This window comes from Heloderma suspectum, chromosome 6 (assembly GCF_057233095.1).
Source record: "Heloderma suspectum isolate Gila_16-S chromosome 6, 16-S_ref, whole genome shotgun sequence".
Lineage (NCBI taxonomy): Eukaryota > Metazoa > Chordata > Lepidosauria > Squamata > Helodermatidae > Heloderma > Heloderma suspectum.
Window position 1 is genome coordinate 113,719,929 of NC_139463.1, and position 26,691 is coordinate 113,746,619.

The 26,691-nt window shown below is 45.8% G+C and overlaps 1 protein-coding gene across 1 annotated transcript; it reads left to right on the forward strand.

The window, feature by feature from the left end:
• Positions 1-1,916: 1,916 nt before the first annotated feature.
• On the forward strand, positions 1,917-26,425 carry LOC146342598 (vomeronasal type-2 receptor 26-like). The gene is made up of 6 exons (XM_084807920.1): positions 1,917-2,008; positions 3,548-3,839; positions 16,620-17,471; positions 18,977-19,204; positions 24,898-25,024; positions 25,506-26,425. Exons 1-6 carry the CDS (start codon positions 1,917-1,919, stop codon positions 26,423-26,425), a joined length of 2,511 nt encoding a protein of 836 aa, XP_084664046.1.
• The last annotated feature ends 266 nt before the right edge of the window (positions 26,426-26,691 follow it).

Sequence of the window (26,691 nt, forward strand, 5' to 3'; positions counted from 1 at the left end):
CACACACACACACATCTGAGAAGTATTTCTTGCTTCCTTATCTGAAAAATGCTGTGGGGGTCTCTAAAGCTGGGCTGTATTAGTCTGGCTTTGCCAGACTGGGATCACATGAACTGGCATATATGTCAGCACATGCAGCCTCCAGCTGCAGAAGCAGCCGTTCTGCATGGCCAAAAACTAGGGATGTATGGATTTTGTAAAATCCATTCCGTCTGCATTTAGCAGATTGTTAGGTGCCTTTTGTGCCATTCTCCACTCATTGATGGGAGTGGATTTATTCCGATTTCCCAAATGTGAGCAAATTCATAAATGCACAAATTCTCTTTTGCACACATGTGCAAATCCCCCCCCCCAATATGTGTATGTTCATGCTCTAGCCTATGAAGAAACTGTGTGTTTTTGGCCAGTGATTTTTATTATTATTATTATTATTATTATTATTATTATTATTATTATTATTATTCTATGACTAAATTCTGCTATAACCTGACCTGATCTGCACCTCCTGGATGAATGTGCAGATTGGAACTTATAGTGCAATCCCATACATATCTACTCATAAGTAAGGCCAGCTGAGTTCAATGGGACTTATTCAAGGTAAGTGTGTATAGCATTGCAGCCTTGGTTACCCACCAGCTTTTGCACTTCCTGAATGTTCCGACACATTTCCCAGCTCAAAAATGGGTCAACATATATTTTAAAATGCATATTTTGTGAGAAAATATTTAAATACATATTTAAATGCACATTTCATGTGCATTTTAAAAACCACCACCACCACCACCACCACCGCACAGGTCAATGTGAGAAGAGAATGGAACAGACACATGCAAAACTGATATGGAGCCAAAATTGACTTGATTCACCCATTCCTAATGCTGGGCTAGATGCACTTTAGCTGATCCAGCAAGGCAATCCAGTGCATCAAATGACTTGACAAACAATAAAGCCAATTAGGGCAAATAATGCTTATGCGATGAACAATACTTATTCAGAGTTGCCCCGCAAAAGCACCATAAGTCTATATCCAGATAAGCTTTACAGAGTCTAGGTCCAAGGTACCAAAGGGAGCGCCTTCTCCCCTACGTCCCAGTCCACCACCTGAGGTCCTCTGAGGCTCTGTGGCTGCCTACTGTGAGATTGGCAGCCACAGCCACACACAAGAGGACCTTTTTCTTTGCTGCCCCTCAGTTGTGGAATGACCTGCAAGTTGAAATGCACCTGCTGACCTCTTTGAAGGTCTTTAAGCAGGCATTGAAGGCTCTATTAGTCCTGCAGGTAGGGATGTACGAAAGTTACTTACCTTTTCACGGAATTGATTTGTGGTGGGGGGGAGGCGCTCGGAATCCTCAATGGGGGGGAGGCGATCCGGTCCTCCCCCCCCAGAATCCTGCCTGGACAGCTCCGCTCCACAGCAGCTCCACAGAGCAGCTGGCCAGGCCCATCCGCAGCCAGCATTCCGGCCGTGGACGGGCTGCTGCAGATGCAAATGGCGGGCGCCATAGTGGCCACCATTTGTGTCCAGCCAGGCTGCCATGATAGGCTACATAAGTATTTATGTAGCCTATCATGGCTGGGCAAAAAAAAAAAAAACAGCGTACGCAAATGGCGGCAGCTACGGCGGCCGCCATTTGCGTTCCCTATTTTTCACCATTTTAGCCTACATAAATATTTACATAGGCTATTACCGCAAACAAAAGGGGAACGCAAATAGCGTAGTGGGCGCTATTTGCGTTCCCCTTTTTTTTCACCGTAATAGCCTACGTAAATATTTATGTAGACTAAAAAGGCGAAAAATAGGGAATGCAAATGGCGGCTGCCGTAGCCGGCGCCATTTGCATATGCTTTTTTTTTTTGCTTGGCTTTCTGTGATAGGCTACGTAATACTTACATAGCCTATCACGGCAAAGACCAGGATGCAAATGGCGGCCACAGCAGCTGGACCCTCCGCCAGAGTCACCAGACCCTCCGCCGGAGTCACCACCATGGTCTGGAACATCCGCCCCAGGTAAGCCTCGTCCTGGGTGGAATCTGCAGGGGAGGTGGGGGGGGGCAGGCCGTTCTGCCACAGATTTCGGGGGGCTGAATGCCAGTGCATTCAGCCTCACTGAAATCCGTGGCGGAATTCTCCACCATCCCTACCTGCAGGCCTTCTCTTTTTAGAACTCTGGTTCCTTTTGCTGACTTTTGTATACTGTTTTTAAGCTGCGTTGTTTTATTGTTGTTGTTGTTTTAAATGTTATTAGTTCAAAGTTGTTTTTAGATATGTGTTGCTTGTTTGTAGGGATGCCAGAGAATTTCGCCACGAATCTCGGGAAGGCCAGTGCATTCGGCCCCCCAAAATTGGTGGCAAAATGGTCTGCCCCCTCGCCCCCCTCGGAATGGAACTTACCTTGGGCGAATCCTCCTGGCAGCGGCGGCTGCTGCGGCGGTTCGGTGGTGGTTCGGCAGCAGTGGCGGCTGTGGCAGCCGGTCTTCCGACCGGCTGCCACCACCTCCATTTCCAGTACAAAAACCAAACAAACAAAAAAAGTGATAGGCTACGTAAAGATTTACGTAGCCTATCACGGCTACATTTTTAAAAAATACTGTAAATGTTTACGTAGCCTATCATGGCTGAGAAAAACAAAACAAAAAAACCCCGCGCATACACAAATGGCGGCGCCCATGGGCGCCGCCATTTGCGTTCCTTATTTTCGCACGTCTAGTCTACGTAAACATTTACGTAGACTATGGTGAAAATAAGGGGAACGCAAATAGTGTAGCCCATGGGCGCCGCCATTTGCATATGCATGGGTTTTTTTTGTTTTTTTTACTCAGCCGTGATAGGCTACGTAAACATTTATGTAGCCTATCACAGCTGACTGCAGGGACGCAAACGGCGGCGGCTATGGCCGCCACCATTTGTGGCCTGGCCAGCCAGGATTCAGGGGTAGAGGGACGGAGCGCCTCCCCCGCCGGCCAGAATTTCGGGGGGGAGGGACAGAGCGCCTCCCCCCCGCCAGAATTTTGGGGGGAGGGATGGAGTGCCTCCCCCCCACCGCGAATCAAATTTCGTTCAAGGTAAGTGACTTTTGTACATCCCTACTTGCTTGTATATATTGTCCGTATGCTTTTATGTAAATAGTTTTTATACTTTGTATACTGTATTTGTATGTTTTAACTTTTGTAAACTTCCCTAGAGAGCTTCAGCTATGGGGCAGTACATAATGTTAACTACAACAACAACCATCTTGACTTCATGATGCCAATGTGAGTGAGTGTGGAAATGTCCATGGAAATAATACAACTGACTCTACAAATCCCTATTTTGGAATGTTAGAATGGACAGATGTGTAATTATTTAAAATCCACTTTTTCTCTCTAGCTTCTTTATGGCTTTGCACACCACCATACCGTTGATATGTCTAGCTGTGATATGAGACAAGATACAATGTGATGTGCAGGTAGCTCTGAAGCGGATGATCCCACAGGAGCTGGAAAATGTATGAAGGAATATGTGAAGTATGGAATAGCCATCACATCCATTATGTGTCTCTTGTTTTAGAGCAGTGCCAAAAAATTACCAGCAAGTCCTGTCCTTGGTGTTTGCTGTGAAGGAGATCAATGAGAATCCCAAGATCTTACTCAATGTTACCTTGGGCTTACACATGTATGACAGCCACTTTGATGCAAAGATGACTTATCGGAACAGTTTGAATCTTCTCTTTAATCAGAACAGGACTATACTGAACTACAACTGTGACATCCAGAAGAATTTAGTTGCTGTCATTGGGGGCCTTGACTCTGACACCTCATTCCACATGGCCACTATCTTAGGCATCTACAAGATTCCACAGGTAAGGTGAACTATGCTCCAATTATCCCTATGAACCTGGGAGAGTTCCTACTTGGGGGTATTTATCCTTAGAAACATAGGGAACTGCCTTATGCTGAATCAGATCATTGGCCCATCTAGCTCACTAATGTCAGGGTCGAACCTTGGATGTATTGTGTACAAAGCATGCGCTCTACCTAAGGATGTTTTAGGAATTCAGTCTTTTGAAATTCCAATAAGAACTGACCTGATTTTCACCTCTTGGACTATCATGTGCATGGAACATGACTATTATTTGGATGTTGCCTTTCTCTGAATTTTGTGATAGCTCAAAAATACGTTTTAAATGCATATTTATCAAAGGGGAGATGCAGGTTATGCCTATATATAATTGGGAATGTTTGTACACATGTGTGGCATTCAGTTTTTCAGATATCAGTCCCCATTCCTGGAACTCTAGATTTAAAATATTTGAGTAGGCAGGAGTGGGGATTCATGTTAACTCTAATGCACATACATGCCGATATACAAACACGGATAGAAAAATGCAAATGCACTGCCTCCATTCCAACTCATCTACTGCCTATCCAAATAATAAATGATTTTGAATATGTTTCAGTTGTAGATATTCCTCCTTTTGGGTAGTTGATACCTTATTAAATGTATTATTATTTATTTATTGCATTTATATCCCACAAAGGCAGACTAGTTTTCTCCAAAGTCCTTGCGCATACGTATGTATGTGTGTATATGTATGTGTGTGTGTGTGTGTGTGTGTGTGTGTGTGTATATATATATATATATATATATATATATAACCTTATATAGGGTTGCGAGGTTGAGCCATTACGGCATATTCAGATATAGCTTTTTTCTTTATATGGTGGTACTCTCCTAACACTTTGTACAGACATGTTATATTTATTCATAATGTATTTTGAAACACTGACATGCGACCATTCCCAAACATTCAAGGTGGATGTCAAAGAAAAAGAAATACAAAGGGGTTGGATCATGTTTAGAAAAGATCAGCTGAGATCAATGCAACTTCAGTTGGTCATTGATTTTAATGGGTCTCCACAAAGTATGACTAGTTTTGGCTAGTCATACTTTGATTGAAAGTATCATCATACATTTTCAATCATCATGTGTTGATTGAAAAGTATGTTAAAAACTCTTTCAAGATACAACAAAACATGAAGACATCATTACTGACAGGAAGAAATCTAGCAGGCACAAACAGAAGATAAAACCATAAGATCAGCAGTAAAACCTACCAAACTTAGCATAAAATCAATAACAACGGAAAGCCTTCCTAAAAGGAGGGGATTCACCCTGGGGTAGAAGACCATCAAGAAAAGAATGTAGCAGATCTCTTTGGACATTTACATCCCACCTGGAAAATGTGAGTGACAGCAATAGTAGGGATGGAGATGAAATTCGTCTGGTTCACATTTTAATAGAAACTAAAGTAGGTTGTAGTTCCCCAATTAATATGCTGATCAGAATAGAATTATAGAGCCACAGTCATGGCCCTATATGAAGGATGAGTTAGCTGAGCCTGAATTGCATTCTGCCATCATAACTGGAAATTGGAATCAGTACATTCTACAGCTTACACTGATAAAACAGCCCAATGGCCTGGTCAGAAACTTGACAGTTTAGGAGAGGAGGGTGAGAGGATGGCCATGCCAGTGTTGAGGTAGAATTAGGGATGGACGGAACACTTACCTTCCATTCTGTTCTGTTTCCGTTGGGGGGGGAGGCGCTCCTTCCCTCCCCCTGGAATCCTCGACCAGGGGAGGGAGGCGATCCAGTCCTCCCCCCAGGAATCCTGCCCGGCTGGCTCCGCTCCGTGGCCCAGCCGCGGAGCCGCTGGCCGGCTCCGGCTGCCCGCAGCTGGACATCCGGCGGCTGGGCAGCCCTGCAGGGATGCAATTGGCGGCTGTCATAGCCGCCATTTGCATCCCTGTATTTAGCCATGATAGGCTATGTAAGTATTTACATAGCCTATCACGGCAGGGGGGGGGGGAAACCCAGCGTACGCAAATGGCGGCAGTTTGACAGGTATGAGTTTTTCCCCATAGACTTACATCGGGTTCAATTTAACATCAATCTGTTTACAAAATTAAGGGTTAAGTGGAGCACACATATAGACTAACTGTTAGTCATTCAGATGTTTTAATAAATTAGCATGAGTGTTCATGTGTTACAACCAGCCATCCGATGTTATAAGTGGAACTGGAGGCTCTGAGTCAGAAACGTCAGTTAAACAGGTATATCGGCAGCAAGCATTCAATTATCTTCAAGTGATAGGTATAAACTGCCTGTGGAATGCAGAAATGACCCGGGCAGTTGACATGATTGCTCCTGAGCACCCTCTCCTGAGTAGAGCTCATACTGCTCCATGGTATACCCTGGAGCTGAGAGTGATGAATAGGGATGGCGGAGAATTTCTCCCCGAAACTTCGGGGGGCCGAGCGCCAACGTGTTTGGCCCCCCGAACAAGTTTCGGGGAGAAATCCTCCGCACCCCCCCGCACCCCGCCCCCCCCGGGACGGGACTTACCTTCCATGAATGTCCCTCCCGGCGGCGGGTCCAGCTGGCGGTTCGTCCGGTGTTCGAGCGGGGCGGGAGTGGCAGCCGGTCTTTCGACCGGCTGCCTACCCCGCCATTGCAATCAAAGAAAAAAAAAACAAAAGTCCCCTGATAGGCTACGTGACGATTCACGTAGCCTATCACGGTAAGATTTGCAAAGTCAGCCATGATAGGCTACGTGAATCGTCACGTAACCTATCACGGGTGACTTTAAAAAAAAAAAAAAAGTGTGTACGGATAATGGCGGCCCCCATAGGGAGCCACCATTCCCGTTCCTTATTTGGTCGCTGTAGTCTACGTAAATGTTTATGTAGACTACGGCGAAAATAAGTGCAACCCTATGGGGGCCGCCATTCGCGTACGCGCTTTTTTTTTTTTTTTTAAAGTCACCCGTGATAGGCTACGTGATGATTCACGTAGCCTATCACGGCTGACTTTCCAGATCTAGCCATGATAGGCTACGTGAATCGTCACGTTTTTTTTTTTTTTTACTTTCGTGTTCGCGGCCGGGCGAGGCGGGAAGCCTCCTCCCCGGCCTGAATTTCGGCCGGGCAAGGCGGGAAGCCTCCCCCCCGGCCTGAATTTCGGCCGGGCGAGGCAGGAAGCCTCCCCCCCAGCCTGAACTTCGCGGGGGGAGCAGCGAAGCGCTCCCCCCCACCGCGAACAAGCTGCGAGAAAAGGTAAGTGACTTTCGTCCACCCCTAGTGATGAAACAAAATAGGAGATGGCTTGAGTACAGATGGAGAAGAACTCCTAGCTGATGCAATCAAATGCTGGTATGTGCCTATAGTAAAGTGTATTCAGGGGCAGTGAGGGCATCAAAGAACACACATCTTGCTGCCTCTATTGAATCGTCCATCTGCGATCTGCCGCCCAGCAGAGCTGTTCAGAGTCATCCGGGGGCTATTACATGCCCGCCCCAAGGACACTGTAGACCCCTCTGAGGTCCTCTGTAATGCATTTTCTAGGAACTTCCAGGTAGGGATGGCGAAGAAATCTGCCATGAACTCCAATGAAGCCAGACTCTTTAGAATTTGGCCCCCTGGAGTCCATGGTGGAACAGACTACCCACCCACCACCCCCCAAAATCCACCCAGGACGGACCCTACCTGGCGGTAGCTGGTCCAGGTCTGTTGTCTTTGTTCTGCAGCTATCCACTGCCTATTTTTATGTAGCCTATTTATGTAAAATATTTACATAGCCTATCACGGGCCACCATAGGGACACAAATGGCAGCTGCTACGATGGCTGCCATTTGCGGCTGCAGCAGCCCGGCAGCGGCTGGAGCTGCCGCCGGTTCTTCTGCTGCCAGAGCCATCACCGCATCCGCCACCATGTAGGTCCATCCTGGGGGGATTCTGCGGAGTGGAGGGGGGGGAGGCCATTCCGCCATGGACTCTGGGGGGGCGGATTCGAAAGAATCCGGCCTCACTGGGGTCCATGGAGGAATTCTCCGACATCCCTAATAGCAGCTGAATCTGGTGAGGTATCCAGAGTGCAGCCTTGTCCTTATGGTTGGTGGAGAATTTCTCCCCGAAACTTTGGGGCGCCAAGCACCAATGTGTTCCGCCCCCCGAACAAGTTTCGGGGAGAAATTCTCCGCACCCCCCCACCCCCTGCAGCCCCCCACGGGACGGGACTTACCTTTCCCAAATGTCCCTCCCGGCAGCGGGTCCGGCTGGCAGTTCGGCGGGTCTTTGTCCGGGGCGGGAGCAGCAGCCGGTCTTTCGACCGGCTGCCGCCGCCGCCATTCCAAGAAAAGAAAAGAAAAAACACGCCCCCGTGATAGGCTACGTGATGATTAATGTAGCCTATCACGGCTAGATTTGCGAAGTCAGCTGTGATAGGCTACGTAAATCGTCACGTAGCCTATCACGGGTGACTTAAAAAAAAAAAAAAGCACGCACGGATAATGGCGGCCCCCATAGAGAGCCGCCATTCCCGTTCCTTATTTGGTCGCTGTAGTCTACGTAAATCTTCACGTAGACTACGGCGAAAATAAGGGCAACACTATTTGCATTGCCCTTATTTTCGCCGTAGTCTACGTAAAGATTTACGTAGACTACAGCGACCAAATAAGGAACGCGAATGGCGGCTCCCTATGGGGGCCGCCATTTGCGTACGCGATTTTTTTTTTTTAAGTCACCCGTGATAGGCTACGTGACGATGTACGTAGCCTATCATGGCTGACTTTGCAGATCTATGCGTGACAGGCTACGTTAATCGTCACGTAGCCTATCACGGGGCCTTTTTTTTTTTTTACTTTTTAGTTCGCGGCCGGGCGAGGCGAGGTGTCTCCTCCCTGGCCTGAATTTCGGCCGGGCGAGACGGGAAGACTCCCCCCCGGCCTGAATTTCGGCCGGGCGAGGCAGGAAGCCTCCCCCCCTGGCCTGAACTTCGCGGGGGGAGCAGCGAAGCGCTTCCCCCCCACCGCGAAAAGCTTCGAGGACAGGTAAGGGACTTTCGTGCACCCCTACTTGTCCTATGCTTCTGGGTGGTTCGTGAAACCACTTCCGTACTGGATCCTTGTCCCGCTTGGCTTATAAAATCTGGCAGGGAAGGAACACCTGGCTGGGCCAAGGAGGTGATTAATGCCTTGTTGCAAGATGGAGTGGTCCTGGGCCACATCAAAGAGGCAGTAGTGAGACCACTCCTGAAAAAAACCTCCCTGGACCCAGAAAATCTTAATAATTTTAGCCCAGTGGCAAATGTTCCATTCCTGGCTGGGCAAGGTTCTTGAGCAGGTGGTTGCCAACCAGCTCCAGGCACTCTTGGATGAGACCAATTATCTAGATCCATTTCAGTCAGGGTTCAGGCCTGGTTTTGGTATGGAAACAGCCTTGGTCGCCCTGTATGATCACCTATCTTGGAGAGAGATAGGGGGAGCGTGACCTTTTTGATTCTCCTTGACCTCTCGGTGGCTTTCGATACCATCAACCATGGTATCTTTCTGTTAGGGATGGCAGAGTATTTCTCCCCGAAACTTCGGGGGGCCGAGCGCCAACGTGTTCGGCCACCTGAACAAGTTTCGGGGAGAAATTCTCCGCACCCCGCCGCCCCCTGCACCCCCCCTGGGACGGGACTTACCTTTGCCAAATGTCCCTCCCGGCGGCGGGTCCAGCCGGCGGTTCGGCGGGTGTTCGTCCGGGGTGGGAGTGGCAGCCGGTCTTTCGACCGGCTGCCGCCCCCGCCATTCCAATAAAAGAAAAAAAAAACGCCCCCGTGATAGGCTACATGACGATTAACGTAGCCTATCACGGCTAGATCTGCAAAGTCAGCCAAGATAGGCTACGTAAATCGTCACGTAGCCTATCACGGGTGACTTAAAAAAAAAGCGCGTACGGATAATGGCGGCCCCCATAGGGAGCTGCCATTCCCGTTCCTTATTTGGTCGCTGTAGTCTACGTAAAGATTTACGTAGACTACGGTGAAAATAAGGGCAATGCTATTTGCGTTGCCCTTATTTTCGCTGTAGTCTACGTAAATCTTTACGTAGACTACAGTGACCAAATAAGGAACGCGAATGGCGGCTCCCTATGGGGGCCGCTATTTGCGTACGCTTTTTTTTTAAGTCACCCGTGATAGGCTACATGACGATTAACGTAGCCTATCACGGCTGACTTTGCAGATCTAGCCGTGATAGGCTACATTAACCGTCACGTAGCCTATCACGGGGGCATTTAAAAAAAAAAAAAAAAAAACTTTGGAGTTCGCGGCCGGGGGAGGCGAGGCACCTCCTCCCCGGCCTGAATTTCGGCCAGGCAAGGCAGGAACCCACCCCCCCGGCCTGAATTTCGGCCGGTCGAGGTGGGAAGCCTCCCCCCTGGCCTGAACTTCTCTGGGGGAGCAGCGAAGCGCCTCCCCCCCACCACCAACAAGCTTCGAGGACAGGTAAGTGACTTTTGTCCACCCCTACTTTCTGGGACAATTGTCTGAGCTGGGAGTGGGAGGCACTGCATTGCAGTGGTTCTGTTCATACTTGGAGGGTCAGCTCCAGAAGGTATTGCTTGGGGAACACTGCTCAGCACTGTGGATTCTCCAATATGGGGTTCCACAGGGGTCGATTTTGTCCCCCATGCTGTTCAACTTCTACATGAAACTGCTGAGTGCGGTTATCCGGAGTTTTGGAGTGCATTCTCATCAGTATGCTGATTACAAGCAGCTCTATTTCTCCTTTTCACCTTCTTCAGGTGAAGCTGTGGATGTGCTGAATCAGTGCCTGGCTGTGACAATGGATTGGATGAGGGCTAATAAACTGAAGCTCAATCCAGAAACAAGACTGAGATGCTGTTGGTGGGTGGTTCTGCTGATCGGATGGAGGGTTTTCAACTTGTTCTGGATGGGGTTGCCCTCCTCATGAAGGAGCAGATCTGTAGCTTGGGGGTCCTCCTGGAACCATCTTTGTCACTTGAGGCTCAGGTGGCCTCAGTGGCACCGAGTGCCTTCTACCAACTTCAGTTGGTAGAAGGTAGTCAGGGTTGTTGTTGTGAGGATAAAATAGAGAGGAGGAGGAGAATGTAAGCCGCCTTGGGTTCCTTGCAAGAGGAAAAAAGATGGGATAAAATTGCAATAAATAAATAATAATACATTTAATAAGGTATCAACTACCCCACAATGCACTCTACATGGGGTTAGGGATGTATGAATCCCTTACCTGGCTTCGCGCAAGGGCATCCACGGTGGGGGGGAGGTGCTCCATCCCTGCCCCAGAATCCTCCCTGGCCAGCTCTGCAGCGGCTCCACAGAGCTGCTGGCCAGGGCCATGCCCAGCCAGAGTTCTGGCCACAGCCAGGCTGTTGCAGCCGCAAATGGTGGCCGTTGTAGCGGCCACCATTTGTGTCCTGCTAGGCTGCCATGATAGGCTACGTAAGTATTTACGTAGCCTATCACGGCAAAGAGCAGGGACGCAAACGGCAGCCACTACACCGTTTGCACCCCTGCTCTTTCCGTGATAGGCTACATAAGTATTTACGTAGCCTATCATGGTAAAGGCAGCCATGCAAATGGCGTTGTGGCTGAGAGACTAGCCACCGCCGCCAGAGCCGCCAGAGCCTCCGCATCTGCCCCAGGTAAGCTTCATTCCAGGGGGATTCCGGGGGGTGGCAGGGGGTGGGAGGCCATTCTGCCACGGGTTTCGGGGGGCCGAATGCCAGTGCATTCGGCCTCACTGAAATCCGTGGTGGAATTCTCTGCCATCCCTATGTGGGGCTGCCTTTGAAGATGGTTCAGAAACTGCAGCTCATGCAAAATGTGGTGGCCAGAATGATTGCTAACAGGGACCAGAAAGTCCGAACATATAAGACCGACTCTGGCCTGCTTGCACTGGCTGCCTGTATGTTTCTGAGCCCGATTCAAGGTACTGGTTTTAACCTATAAAGCCTTACATGGCTTGGGGCCACAATACCTGATGGAGCGCCTCTCCCGACACGAACCTACCTGTACACTACACTCAACATCTAAGGCCCTCCTCTGGCTGCCTACTCTGAGGAAAGCTTGGAAGATGGTGACAAGGGAGAGGGCCTTCTTGGTGGTGGCCCCCAAATTATGAACTCCCTGACGAGGCCCGCCTGGCGCCAACATTATTATCTTTTTGGCACCAGGTTAGGACCTGTCTCTTCTCCCAGGCATTTGGCAGCATATGATAAGTTTTAATTGATCCTGGAATAGCGTATGGTTCTCTGCTTTGAGATTGCTTGTTGAAGTTGTTTTAGATGCATGTTCTTGTATATTGTTCTGTTCGTGTGTTTTTTATAGAATTGGCTTTTAAAATCTGTATATGGTATTTTTAAATGTTTTAACCTTTGTAAACCTCCCAGAGAGTTTTGGCCATTGGGCAGTATAGGAATGTAATAAACAAACAAACAAACAAACCAACCAACCACAAAGTGCACTAGGTGTCTTAAAGCGACAGTTGCCAACCACAAAGTACACTAAAAGTCTTATAATGTGAATAGGAGCCATAGTCCTTATTCAGTCCCAGATTAACCTAATCAAACGTTCTCATCATGTGTCACAGCACCCTTAACTGTGAACTATAGGTGACCATTAAAGGTGTTTTGTTGAGGGTTTTTTTTTTATCTTGCTGGTATTGGAACAGTTTACTTCTAGGGTTAAGGGTGCTGTAACACATTATCAAAGAACTGCAGCCCATCCTGGAAGATGAAACCACTCTAAGGGACATAATAGGAGACGCCCCTACACTAGCTTATAGGCAGCAACCTATATGTGTATTGCACTTAACCCTTGAATTTGTAAACACCAGACTAACACAGTTATACTATAATACTTCTCAGTTTCACCATAGCCCATGTGCGGCTGTTTTGGTCTTTGTATAGGAACACCCATGAAAAGTTAATTACACCTTTTTGCTCCAGGGTGCCCAGCTGATTATTCTGTGAAGTTTCTTCTTGAGGACTGTGATAGGTTGGTTACAGCAAAAATGCCAATTTCTTTTTAGCAATTGCCATCAAAGTGAGGGCAGCAAAGGCATCCTGAGTTTTACATTGCATAATGGTAGCTGTAATTGTATTTAATATTTTTATCTGTTTGGTAAACCCTTTAGTAGATTTTTGACGGACACTGGGCAGTATTACTGTTTGTTTTACGTTTGATTATGTATACCTGTATGAATATTGTTACCAATTGCAATGGCCATTGGCTTGGTGCAAATACAATTTGATTTGATTTCTCAGTTTGTACAGCGTCAATCAGAAAACAGTTTGTCATCTTAGGTAAGGGAGAAGAAAGAAGAATAAGGTATCTGTTGGGGGGGTTGGGGGGGATTTTTCACCCCATGTTAGCCTATGGGATTTCATAAGTTCTTATTTGCAGGATGGGAGGGGGAATAGAATGGATCATAAGTGCAGTCCTCTGGTGGAATGGCAGCAAATCTCGATGTAGTGCTGGTTCATTTCTCATACTTGTCATGGAATTTCTTCCTCCCCAAGACCTGTGGCCCATTCCGCAAGACACTCCCCCCGCTCTGCCACCCGAGGGTGACCTGATGGAGATCAAGATTACAATGAGAGTTTAGGAAGATAAATATTTACTATTTGTATAAAGTATGTGCGATTGTTCAGAGTCTGTTATATATTCAATGATAAAAAAAAACCCTGCTAGAGTTAAGGCTATCTTGAGACCAGAGTTAAGGCTATCTCATGTTGGCTCAGACTCCATCAAGCCAGGAAAATGGAAGCCTAGGATGAAATTGGAATCCTGTGCCCAGGAACACCCACACATGGCCTTGGCTTTTCAGGCCCAAGCATTGTAGTTTCAGAGCAAAACGGAGCATGTCCAACATAACTTTGCCAGCAACTGGGACAGAAAAACCTTATGGCATGCGGAAGTGACTGTGGGGTTGTGGAAAACTGATGTGAATCATATACCCCATCCTGCCCACATGGTTCATCTTCTTTGGAAGAATGAGAACTTCACTTACACTTTCTCCTTAGGGAGGATGTGTTCTTAAGACTTGATGGTATAGGGATGTGACTACAGTCTTTCCCAGTTGAATTTTTCCCTGCATTTCCTGGAGGCAACTGAAATGATCCCCCCTTTTAACACTCCACAGTGTTCAAGGCTCACAAAGGCTCTTCCACTGTCCTTACTCCCTTCAGTAAATCTCAAGGAGTCTTCCCAGTGCCTATCAACACAGGCAGCTATTCACCTGACTCATCCCCAACACCTTCCTGAGAGATGAACTAACATCTTTCCCAGTTGAATGTCTGCCTGCATTTCTTGAGGTCATTCAAAGTGCCCCCCTTTTATTGCTCCCCGTGACTCAAGGCTAACACAGCATTGTTGCTCTAACTACTGTACCTTACTTCCTTCAGTAGAACTTAAGGAGTTCTCCCAGATGTGTATCTGCTGGCTGGGCAGGTATGTATGTGTATCTGCTGGGAAATCAGAGTGTGAAGAGAGTCATCATCACCTGCCAATTTCCCAGCAGTATCCAGCTCCCAATCCCCAGCCCTCCACTGTTCCCATCAGGTTCAGTCCCTCCACCAGCTCACCAAACTGCATCACTTTTTCATACTCCTTCTCGGACACTAATAATATGTGGTAAACAGCAGTTCCCCCCTCCCTCTCAGTATTAAAAATCAGCTGTGATGGGGAAGAGAGAAGGAGAGAGATTGCTACTAGGCATTCCTGGGCTTGTCATTAGTCCCATTGACTATTATTGCATTTTTAAAAACTTATTTTAAAGACTAAAAGAAATGGAACTTTGAAAAAAAAAATAGTTCCCCACCAACACTATTACAAGAAGAATAGAGAGCCTTTTTTTCTTTTCTTTTTTCTTTTTCTTTCCGGTGGAACATTTCTGGTTTCTTCAGAGGTTATGACTATAAATAGGTCACCATTTTTTAAAGTTACTTTTGAGTGGGGGGGCTCTTTTACTTTTTGTATTTAAGCTGGTCTTTATCCCTCAAAATTTCAACAACTGTCCTGAATTCTTCCAAGTTGGTCAGATGAACACTCCTTTGCAGCACCTGCAAATTTTAATTTCAGAAAGATTGGTGGAACCGTTTCAGTTTTTAAAAAGCTTGGAACAACCCCACTGCCATCACCATAATTATCATTTAACATGGCGGAATGCTCAATTTACTGATGGGCCTTATCATAACTGTCACTGCTGTGGTTACAGGCGAGGGAAACAGAAGGATCAGGGCTTGATACCACCATTCTGAAAGCAGAAATACAGCACATTGGCACTGATCATTCATCTTCCTTTCCACATGATAGGTACATGAAACTTTGAGGTTAGGGCCCATGTGTGTTCACTTTCTGAAGACAGAAAGACATTGTAAGGGTACCAATCTTTGCTGTTCTTTTCTGTGTGGTAGGGAAATGTCATGCAAGGATTGTGATTCACAGTAGGTATACATTACAATTTGCATACAGGAACAGGACAATCTGGGGTGTCTTTGCCAGTCCCAGGCACTCCATCCTCCCCATCTGGATTTGCATGAGAGATCAAGGAAAAGTGTAGGTGCATGGAGGGCAGGTTGTAAACAAGCGCAATTTGTGACATTGCACAACATCATCACTGATCACAGGGCATGTTCGTCAAGGCATCAGCCTTAGCTTCCAATCTCCAGGCTTTGTGGACCTTGATCCAACATGAGATCACCTTAACTCTGGTCTTAAACCATCAGATTTTTCTTCTTTTTAATCATTGATTTTGAATAAGAATAGCTAGTCACTATCTCAGTATATCTCATCCTATGTTACCTTATAGGACTGAAGGTTAAAATAAGTGTGTGGGGGGAAGGACCTGTATGTATGCCACCCTGAGCTCATTGGACGGTGGTGTGACGATTCCACATGCACAATATGTAGACAGTAAAGGTTTGTATATATGTAGGGTGGCTGGTATGTATCTGGAATGACTGACAGGCAAGTGTAAGGTGGGGGTTTGGCAGAGTGTGGGCAAGAATTACAGTTTGGCAAGTGGAAGAAAGGGGGAGTGGCTGAGTGAGAATGGAATGCTTGTGATTGGAGGAGAGCTTGTGCGGAAAAGGGTGGGGTGATTGCTTCTAGGGAGTCAGATCAGTCTGGGAGGAAGATAGGTTGGGTACAGCTAGATAGTCTGAGATCAGATTGGGAGATAAGAGTGAGAACATCTAGTGATATAGTCTGAGGATTAGAGAGTGTGTCAGATAGTGTGAGAGAGGGGGTGAGAGGTAACTAAAAGCAAGAGTTATATTGTGCGGTTTATAGTGTTGTCTTATTTTAGTCATCATCCCTGATATCCTTTCCTCGTCCCAACCCTGTTCCTATTTCCAATCCTGTTGCACCAAGTAAACCTTCTTTGTTCTCAATTTTAAAAGACAGTTCCCTTTTTTGTGATTAGGAAGGGTTTTGTGGAATGACCCCCACGTACTAGCTGCTTGATCCGTGCTCCCAAAGAGGAAGAAAGCAGCTCAAACAGCGTTCTCGTTGGCAGCAATTGAGAGAGTGGTGAAGCTTCACAAGACACAGACAGAGGGTTGTGGGTGAGAGCCTAAGAGTGGCAGTGTGAGGAGAGACACTGACCTGGTGACTAGAAGTAAGATGGTGAGGTGGTCAAAAAAGGCCTCAGGTCCTCACAGGTGGTTGTATTAGAAATGTGATAGATTGAATTAATATTGTAGTTAAGCAGCAGCACAACTCTAACCCCAATAATCTACACTGCAGTGAAAAAACAACACTTTTTCTTGCTTAGGTCACCTATTGCTTATTTCCTCCAGTGATAAGCGGAAAGCCCCATATTTCTTTCTTATACCGAATGGTCCCCCATGAAGCACATCAGTACACTGGGATTGTCAGGCTTCTTCAGCATTTTCAGTGGAAGTGGGTCGGGATCATTGCAATGAGTGATGATAAAGGAGAAAGGTTTGTACAGACTTTGAATCAGATGTTTTCCCAGAGTGGCATCTGTGCAGCTTTCACTCAAAAAATACCAACCCAGGGTAATATGTTTGACATTTTTAATTGGTTAGATCCCCTTATGAATATGACAAACTTTCTCACCAAGACAAGTGTAAATGTATGTGTTGTAAGCGCAGACACGCATAGTATGTTAACTCTGCAACTGGTACTGAATCTGTTTGAATCAGACACCATGACACCCATGGACAAGGTGTGGCTTATGACAGCTGATTGGAATTTCTCATCAGAGACATTTCACAGACCTCTCGATATACAAGTCTTCCATGGTGCCTTATCCTTCGCAGTTCAATCCAATGAGGTGCATGGGTTCCAAGATTTCCTTCAGATGCTGAATCCTCACTCTGATGCTGATGGTTTTATCAGAGTCTTCTGGGAGCAGGCATTTGACTGTTTATTTCCAGATATGGTTGAGTGTAAAGAGACTGGGAAATGCTGCACTGGAGAAGAGAAGCTGGAGAGCCTTCCTGGGCCTTTTTTTGAGATGAGGATGACCAGCCAAAGTTACAGCATATACACCGCTGCCTATGCTGTGGCACATGCTTTGCATGCCATGTATTCACCCAGAACCAAACATAGACCAGTGTCAGGTGAATACACAGAGGCTGTTAAACCACAATATTTTCAGGTAATTGTTCACATAAGTAACAGATCTATTATTTTATTAAATGACTTATGCAAGTGTGGTCATTCTATCTATTATTGAGCATGCACTTTCGAATAGCCGGATTACTAGCATGAGCGTGCCTTGAAGGAAAAGAAAACCAACAGGTTCAAGGAATGACATGAGTCAAAGTACAGAGTTGCTAGTCTATCATTTATTGTAATATATAAGCAACTTGACATTATACCAAATTCAGCCAGATGTCAAAGGAACACATAGGAATAACATTTCACACATTGTGGCAGAAGAACATTAAAATAACTAGGAGTATACGAAACCCCACTTACCTGGCTCCGCTGGGTTCTGCGGGGTGGGGGGAGGCGATCCGTTCCTCCCCCCAGAATCCTACCCGGCCGGCTCCGCTCTGCGGCCAGTCTGTGGAGCCACCAGCCAGGCCAATCCGCAGTGGGGGGTCCCATCCGCTGCCGGGCTGCTGCAGATGCAAATGGCGTCCTGCATAGGGGATGCCATTTGCGTCCCTATGCTAGGCCGTGATATGCTACATAGATGCTTACGCAGCCTATCACAGCTAAAGCAGGGACGCAAATGGCAGCAGCCATGATGGCTGCCATTTGCGGCCACAGCAGCCTGGAAGACGACCCGGAGCCACCGCTGCATCCGCCGCCAGGTAGGTCCATTTGGGGGGGGAGGATGCGGGAGGTGGTGAGGGGGTGAGGTCATTCTGCCACAGATTCTGGAGTCCATGGCGGAATTCTCCAACATCCCTAAAAATAACACATCATGTCATGATACCAGGAAAATACTGGGATCTCTGTAATAATCCACCACATTTTCATTTTGTGGATTTCATATTTCATCTTGGTATGCAGTCTTAATCAGACCAGAAATTTTACTGTTCTAAATGTAACATAATTATCAGTATCTTTAATACTGATAATACCATCTTCCTATTAAGCTTCTAAGATAGGACTATCTTCCCAAGATAAGTTTCTGTTATTGTCTTAGGAAGATAGTCCTACCTTAAAAGCTAACAATTGTCAAATTGTCAACACAAAGATCTTCATGCATCCCACATTCAAGTATAAAGTGAACAAGATCTTCAATGATCTGAGAACTACAAGGATAAACTCAGCTTTTTCTAGGATGGACCCTTAATTAGATCCACCCATTCTGCAAGGGGTAAAATGTTTAATCAGACCTTACAAAAAGCCATTCTTAATTTAACATAGATTAGATCCCTTAAATAACTGGATGTGATATAAGTAGGAGGAGTCATATAGAGAGAATGGATTTGATTTACATTCCCTTATCTACTCTGTGTCTCAATATATTTTAGTTGCTGCAGGATAGTAGACCTGGTCCCATTATCACACACACACATACATATATATATATATATATATATATATCAGGGGGAAATCAGCAAAGCACTAGTCAATGACTAGAAACCATATACTGTTCTCTTTTCCCATTGTTTTTGTACAATCTTTTATTTTATTTTATTCCAGCTTCACTCTTTTCTGCAGAGGATCTCATTCAACACCAGTGCTGGGGACACTGTGTCTTTTGATGAAAAAGGTGAATTGGCAGCTGGATTTGATATTATTAACTGGATTACTTTTCCAAACAAATCATTTTTAAGGGTGAAAGTAGGGAAAATTGATCCTCAAGGTCCCTGGGACAGAGAATTCTCCATTAATGACACAATCATTACTTGGCACAGAATATTTAACCAGGTAGGACTTGTCCGATGTGTCTCGGTGACAAATCTAACTGGGGTCCCCTTTATAATCCCTCACACATGATTGCAGGATGAATTCCACTCAGCACGGTTGACTGTCCTCCTGTTGAAGGCTCTATGAAAGACATGGGGAAATCCCACATATTATTATTTGTGTCCAGACTATTTGAGCTTTTCCAGATAATTCTTGCTTATGTCTTTTCCTGAAATTCACTGAAAGTCCAAACTCATTCAGGAGCTAACTGCTAGACCTGTGCTGTCCACTGCCTTGTTTGTCACTGCTTTCCCTCCTCCTTTTCTCAACCTAACATTGCAAGGAAGGACAGGACAGAAGCTGATATTAGGGTACTATGGTGACAGCAAAAGACCAATCTTATCACTATAATCATGTTACTCATATACTCCATAGCTGTTGAGAATACTGAGATCTGTAGCTTTAATTATTCCTGGCTGAATGGATTAGGCCATGTTGAATTTCATGTTGCATTTCTTATTGCATTTCTTTTGCATCTTCTGCATTGCATTTCTTTTGTAAGATATTTTCTTGGTCAGGGATTAGGAGTATGTGCTAGAGGTCTCATTGAGACTTGTATTGGCTGCTTCAGGAATCCAAGACTTGGGAACGCTGTAATGCTCACCTCAAATAAGAGATTAGCATTTTCATCCTAGTCAGGGAAGAAATAACATCCTTCTCAACCCCAAACCTATAGACGGGTAGCCCCCAATCCTCCAACTCCTTTAACCCTCCCCTCCCACCTATTTAACATGCTGCTGCACCAGCAGTGGTGGTAAGCAGCAAGGAGGGCAGCACGCAAGAAAGTATCTCATCCATTCCTCTAGCCAGCACCAGGACTACTGCTACACCTGCAGGCTGTAGGTGCAATACAGTTTCCACAAGGACTACTGACATACACGGTGAACTTCAGTGACTTTTCTCACTGGGGCTGATTGCGCTTACAGCTCAGTTCCATCACCCCCAGTGAGAAAATACACTTGGGTTCTTCTTTTCCAGCTAGCAGAGGGGCCTTGCTTCTTACTTGTGCAACGGAGCCTTCTCCCATCAACTTGGCGGGTGTGTGTGTGTTTTCCTTTGTGAAGGCGAGGCTTCCCACTCCACCTCCTCTTGGTGAAGGGAGAGTTGGCAGTGGGAATGTGGCCAGCAATTGTGCCCTGCAAGCATTTTGTGAACACTTGTTGGGCAGGTTCACACAACACACTAAGCCACCCTGTAAATAAGAAATACTATGTGGGGGTTTTCTGGAATAACCCACTGTGTAGCTGACAGATGATTAGGCTCACCATGGGCTATTTTCTCTCCCTTTGGCCCTTCGTCCTCCAGCTGGTATCCCAGTGTCCTTCACAGCAGAACCCATCTTGTCTGCCCATACCATCACTGTCCCCAGTCTGATTGCTCCCCCTTTTCATTTCCTGGCTTTTTAAATTTTATTTTTTGGCCCCAGGGATTTGCACAAATGGGGTCATAGTTTGATGATGATGATTATGGTGATGATGATGCTGCTGCTGCTGTTGCTGGTGGTCTTTCACAAGTGTGCAAATGCGCACTTGAAGCAGTTTGATAGATGTAGCCTTGCCTTGTCAATGTCCTTGTATGTTTCAGCTGTCAAAGGAAGTGAGGAAACATACAAGGAAACTGACAAGGTGAGACTTCATATAGGCCAGGGATGGGTGGATTCCCTACGTGTCGTTCCGGGGGGGGGGAATCCACCTGTGGGGGGAGGCGATCCGTCCCTCCCCTAGGGATGTACGAACCGAAACTTCGTACCTGAACCTTACCTGAACCGAAACTTGATTCGCGGTGGGGGGGGGAGGCGCTCCGTCCCTCCTGCCGTGAATCCTGGCCGGCCGGGACGCAAATGGCGGCGGCCGTAGCCGCTGCCGTTTGCATCCCTGCAGTCAGCCGTGATAGGCTACATAAATGTTTATGTAGCCTATCATGGCTGAGTGAAAAAAAAGCAACAACAACCACGCGTACGCAAATGGCGGCGCCCATGGGGGCCACCATTTGCGTTCCTTATTTTGGCACGTGTAGTCTACGTAAACATTTACGTAGACTATGGTGAAAATAAGGGGAACGCAAATAGCGTTCCCCTTATTTTAGCTGTAGTCTATGTAAATGTTTACGTAGACTACACATGCCAAAATAAGGAACGCAAATGGCGGCGCCCATGGGCGCCGCCAGTTACGTACGCGCGGTTGTGGTTTTTTTCTCACTCAGCCGTGATAGGCTACGTAAACATTTACGTAGCCTATCATGGTGTTTTTTTAAAATCTAGCCATGATAGGCTACGTAAATCTTTACGTAGCCTATCACTTTTTTTTTTTTTTAACTTGGAAATGGCAGTGGCGGCAGCCGGTTGGAAGACCGGCTGGCGCAGCCGCCGCTGCCAAACCGCTGCCGAACTGCCACCGGAACCGCCGCCGCCACCAGGGACATTCACACAAGGTATGTCCCGTCCCGGGGGGGCGGGGGGGCAGACCGTTTCGCCACCAATTTTGGGGGGCTGAATACGCTGGCATTCGGCCTCCCCGAGATTCGTGGCGAAATTCTCTGACATCCTTACCCTCCCCCTGGAATCCGTCTAGGCTAGCCTTGCTCTGTGTCAATCCTGCGGAGCTGGCCACCTGCTCCACATTGCTGGTGATATGGCCGGCAGCCATTGCCGTGCCGTATTTCTGTGCTAAGTCTCTGGACGCAAATGGCATAGTGGGTACCATTTGCGGCTGTAAAGCTGGTAGATTAGCCTAAATGCAGCCATTCACAGCTGCATTTAGGTTAATCCACCAGCTTTACGGCCGCAAATGGTGCCCACTATGCCATTTGAGTCTGGAGACTTACTTAGCGCAGCAATACAGCACGGCAATGGCTGCCGGACGTATCAACATTGACCACTGATGCGGAGCAGGCAGCCGGCTCCGCAGGATTGACACAGAGACGGATGCGACCAGGAAAGATTCTGGGGGGAGGCAGAGCTGAGTGCTCTGTTCTGCCATGGGCCCCAGTGGGGCTGGATTCTTGGAATCCGGCCTCATTAGGGTCCATGGCGGAATTATCCCCCATCCCTAATATAGCCTAATTTGCACACCATTGTCAGGGACCATGAGAAGTAGGTCCACCAAAATTGGGGAAGGACAATATCTCCCCCTTGGCATGTTGATCTTCTGGGTTTTAAGTGTTGAATGAAACTGGTCAGTGTCCTGCTTCCATTCAACAGTTACCCAAGTCTCCAGCAAGTCCAGATAGGGGAGATCCCCCCCTTTCACAGCTCCCTTTTACAGTAGCTGCAGCAGTGGGTCTGCCCAGATCTCCTCTATCTGGACTTTCTGCAGACTCAGGGAAGTATTGAATGGAAGCAGGACACCTACAAGTGTCAGTTCAACACTTAAAACCCAGAAGATAACCTTGCTAAGTGGACAATATTGTCCCCACCGCTTTTGGTGCACCGCCTTCTCCTGATCTTCGCCCCTATTCTCAGAGCTGTCACTGGTATATGTGAGCAAACTAGCCTACATGCAGTCTCACCATCCTAATTTCCTTGTATGTTCCCTACTGCGCTTCTCTCCCTTTGACAGCTGACCCTTTCAAGGACATTGACAAGGAAGGCTACACATATTAACAGCCATAACTATGCACTTGCACGCCTACAAAAGACCAGCTCCCCCGCCTCCCAATGATAACATTTGCGCAAATTTCTGAGGCCGATTTTTTTTTTTTAAGAGATGGACTGGCCAACTAGTGTCAGCCCCTCCAAAGTGCTCTTTGGTCTTTGTTGGAGGGGAAGTGACTGGCAAGGGAGGCTTGAGGTGACCTGGGCAAGTGTGATCATGAACAGTGCCAGGGTTTTTTGCCATTTTCGCCAAGTGGCTCTGTACCCGACTGCTACAACACACAATTGAATGGCTCTTCCAGGTTTGGATGACACTCCATCCCATCATAGGTCAAACAACCCCTAAAACAAACCATGGGTTATCTGGGTGGCACTGTTGCCCCAAATTAAGACACCCTGCGGAAAGGGGTGTGGGTTCGGACAACAGGACAACCCACCATTGCTAGTTACCCATTATGGGTTGTCATGATATGAATCCAGTCATTGGATTTGCTCAAGGGTTTGTGATTGTTTGCCAGTAATGCTCATGGGGCACAATTGGTTTTCAGAGAATGCAAATCCCTGAAACCATTGTACTCGCTCTGTGGCAGATCAAGCAAATATTTATATTTGCATGATATTACCCCTGCTACTCAGTTAAGAAATTATATAATCAAATGCCTCCAAGAGAATTCTTGAATTAAAAATGAGATCCCAGTGCCTAATACAACCCAGTATAGCATTCTGGTGACCCAAGAGTAATAAAGGTGTCTCTTAACATTTGCCAGATGAGAGACAGTAGTACCAGGCCATTAGAGATAGATCATTAGCACCCTTTACTAATTAGAAAAGAATCCAGGTAAGAAGGTGCCAGTGTAAAATTTAGGGTTACAACTTTCACTTAGCAGGGTACCATAAACCAAGTAGCTATATGATGAGGCCAGATAGGCCATCAGATAAGTGACCAATAGCCTCATCCCAGATTTTAAATATAATGAAATACGTATATGATAGCAAGCTTACAAGACAGCATGATATCAAGGAAATGCGTTTGTGTCAAAAACATCCCTGTAACATATCAAAGAAAGCTAAAACATTGTATAAGTATGCTGTTAGGTGCATTAAACTTGATAAGAAGCTTCAAAATGTGATAAAAGACATATGGAGATTTAAAGTAGAAGTGTTACCTTTGGAATTCTTAGATAAGAAATATAATTTGTCGTAAAAATAGATTGAACATATTTTATAGCATCCAAAAAGTATATAAAAGAGACTCAGAAGAACACGCAACAGTGGAAGCTTTCCTTAACATGTTGCCTGTAGAATCAGCCTGGTAAGCTTGATATTGATTATCATTAAGAACTAGCAAATGTATTTGACTCTGCTTAGAAGCCTTGTATGAGAGTGATGTCAGGTATTTCATGTGTTTGAATTGATGCATGCATAAGCTCTTGTATTTAGTACTGTTAAGACAAAAAGACAAATCTTGTCTGAGAGTGTTTCTTAAGAAATAAGAGTTGCTATATCAAAAAGGGAAATATTGAGCTGGCTTGAGATGTTATCTGGTTTTAGGAGAAATCTGACGAGACAAGTGATCAGTGGTTGCCAACATACTGACAGTATAGTTTGATAATCTCTGAACCAGGGCGTATGCCACAATCCATCCCTGGTGATGATGTCATGATCACGAGAAGCTGATGTGACTGGGGCCAAATTATGCTGAGCTAGAGTGACAACAAATATTCCTGGAATGATAACATTCCTGAGGGTAGTAAAGCAGGACTCACTGAGGGGAAATGAAGCCTATCATGAATTAGGGCAATTCTTTTTAAGTAAGTGTAGGTATTCATGGGCTTTCTCAGTAAATAGTTGTTGAAAAAAATCACAGACACCGAAACGCTGAAAATATTTGCAAAAAGATAACCCCTTTTTCTTCAATCCTAATATTAAAAGCATCCGGTAAACAAAATATTTTTATAAGTTTTTGCCATCCTTACTCTTGTTCAACAGCCTGTTCATTACAGGCTATGGAGAAGTGACAGAAAAATGGAATGCATGATTTGTCTCCTTTTTTTAAGTATAGGATGTTCCCCTTGCATTGTGTAATGACCACTGCTATCCGAGTTCCTGCAGACAAACAAAAGAGGGACAGCCGTTTTGTTGTTATGATTGTGTTCTATGTCCGAAAGGGAAGATTTCAAACCAAACAGGTAGGAGACATCAAGCTACAGCACATTAAGAACATGCATGTATATAATCATGAACACTAGTATACCTTTGTTTTCCTAAGAAATAGAGATGGGCAGATATCTGCCCCTAACAGACTCTTGATATAAATATTTAGCAGTCTTACAAAAGGGAGAGCTTTAAATTCAATCATCATCATCAACATCATCAAAGAAGAAGAAGTCTTGCCTGCTTCCCCCCCCCCCAATACACACACATGGAAGGTACCACCCCATCCAAAGGAGATCATTCTTATTTCTAACCCTGCATACACTATTAAGTCCTAGAAATCACATTCTGTGTGTGGCAACTTCCATTTGCCCTTCTGTAACCCATAGAGGACCTCCTATATAGTCCTATGGTAAAATGTCGCCATACGTAAACATCTCTGTAGAAATAAATGTCTCTCAAGAAACTACAATATATAGCAACAGTGTGTCTGAGACTGAAATATATTTATTTAAGATATGGATGACTGTTTCAAATGCCCTGAAGATCGATATCCTAACAAGGAGAGAAATCGCTGCCTTGCCAAGGACCTCAACTTCCTTTCTTATGATGAACCTTTGGGCATCACTTTGGCTGTTCTGACTCTCTTTCTTTCTTTGACAACAACATTGGTGCTTGGAATCTTCATTAAGAATCAGAACACTCCCATTGTCAAAGCCAACAACCGGAACCTCACCTACTCTCTGCTCATTTCCCTTCTGCTCTGCTTCCTGTGCTCCTTGCTATTCATTGGCCATCCCCAGTTAATCACTTGCTATCTACGACAAATTGTTTTTGGTATTATCTTCTCAATGGCAGTTTCTTCTGTTCTGGCAAAAACTATCACAGTGGTTCTGGCTTTCATGGCCACTGAGCCAGGATCCAAGCTGAAGAAATGGGTGGGGAAAAGACTTTCAAACTCTATTATTCTCTGCTGCTCATTTATTCAAGCAAGCATGTGCATGGTGTGGTTATGTACTGACCCTCCATTCCCAGACTTAGACATGCACTCTCTGCCTGAAGAAATCATAATTGAATGCAATGAAGGATCAGCCAACATGTTCTACTACATTCTGGGGTACATGGGATTTCTATCTCTCATCAGCTTCATTGTAGCTTTCTTTGCCCGGAAGTTGCCAAGCACTTTTAATGAAGCCAAATTTATCACTTTCAGCATGTTGGTGTTTTGCAGTGTGTGGGTGTCTTTTGTTCCAACTTATCTAAGCACCAAAGGGAAATACATGGTGGCTGTGGAGATCTTTTCCATCTTGGCCTCCAGTGCTGGGATACTGGGATGTATCTTTCCCCCAAAATGTTATATAATCATCCTGAGGCCTGAACTGAACAGCAAAGAGCAGTTAACAAGGAGAAATAAATTTAAAAAATCTAATAGATGATACCATATTTATTAAAAAAAAGTAAACTAACGATTGCAATGGGCTTTTCTTTCATTTAGGTTTGCAGATCAAATATTTCAAGTTTGTCTTATGATATTCTGAATTCATGATCTTTACCTAGAATTATGTGGAAAATATTTAGATATGCCTCCCCCCCCCCCCATGACATCTTTTCCTCTAATAAAGTTGTCTTAGAGTCTTGAGGCTTGGTTAAATTATTCAGTCAATGCTATATATTGGGTTAGTTGCTTAATTAGTTGATTGAT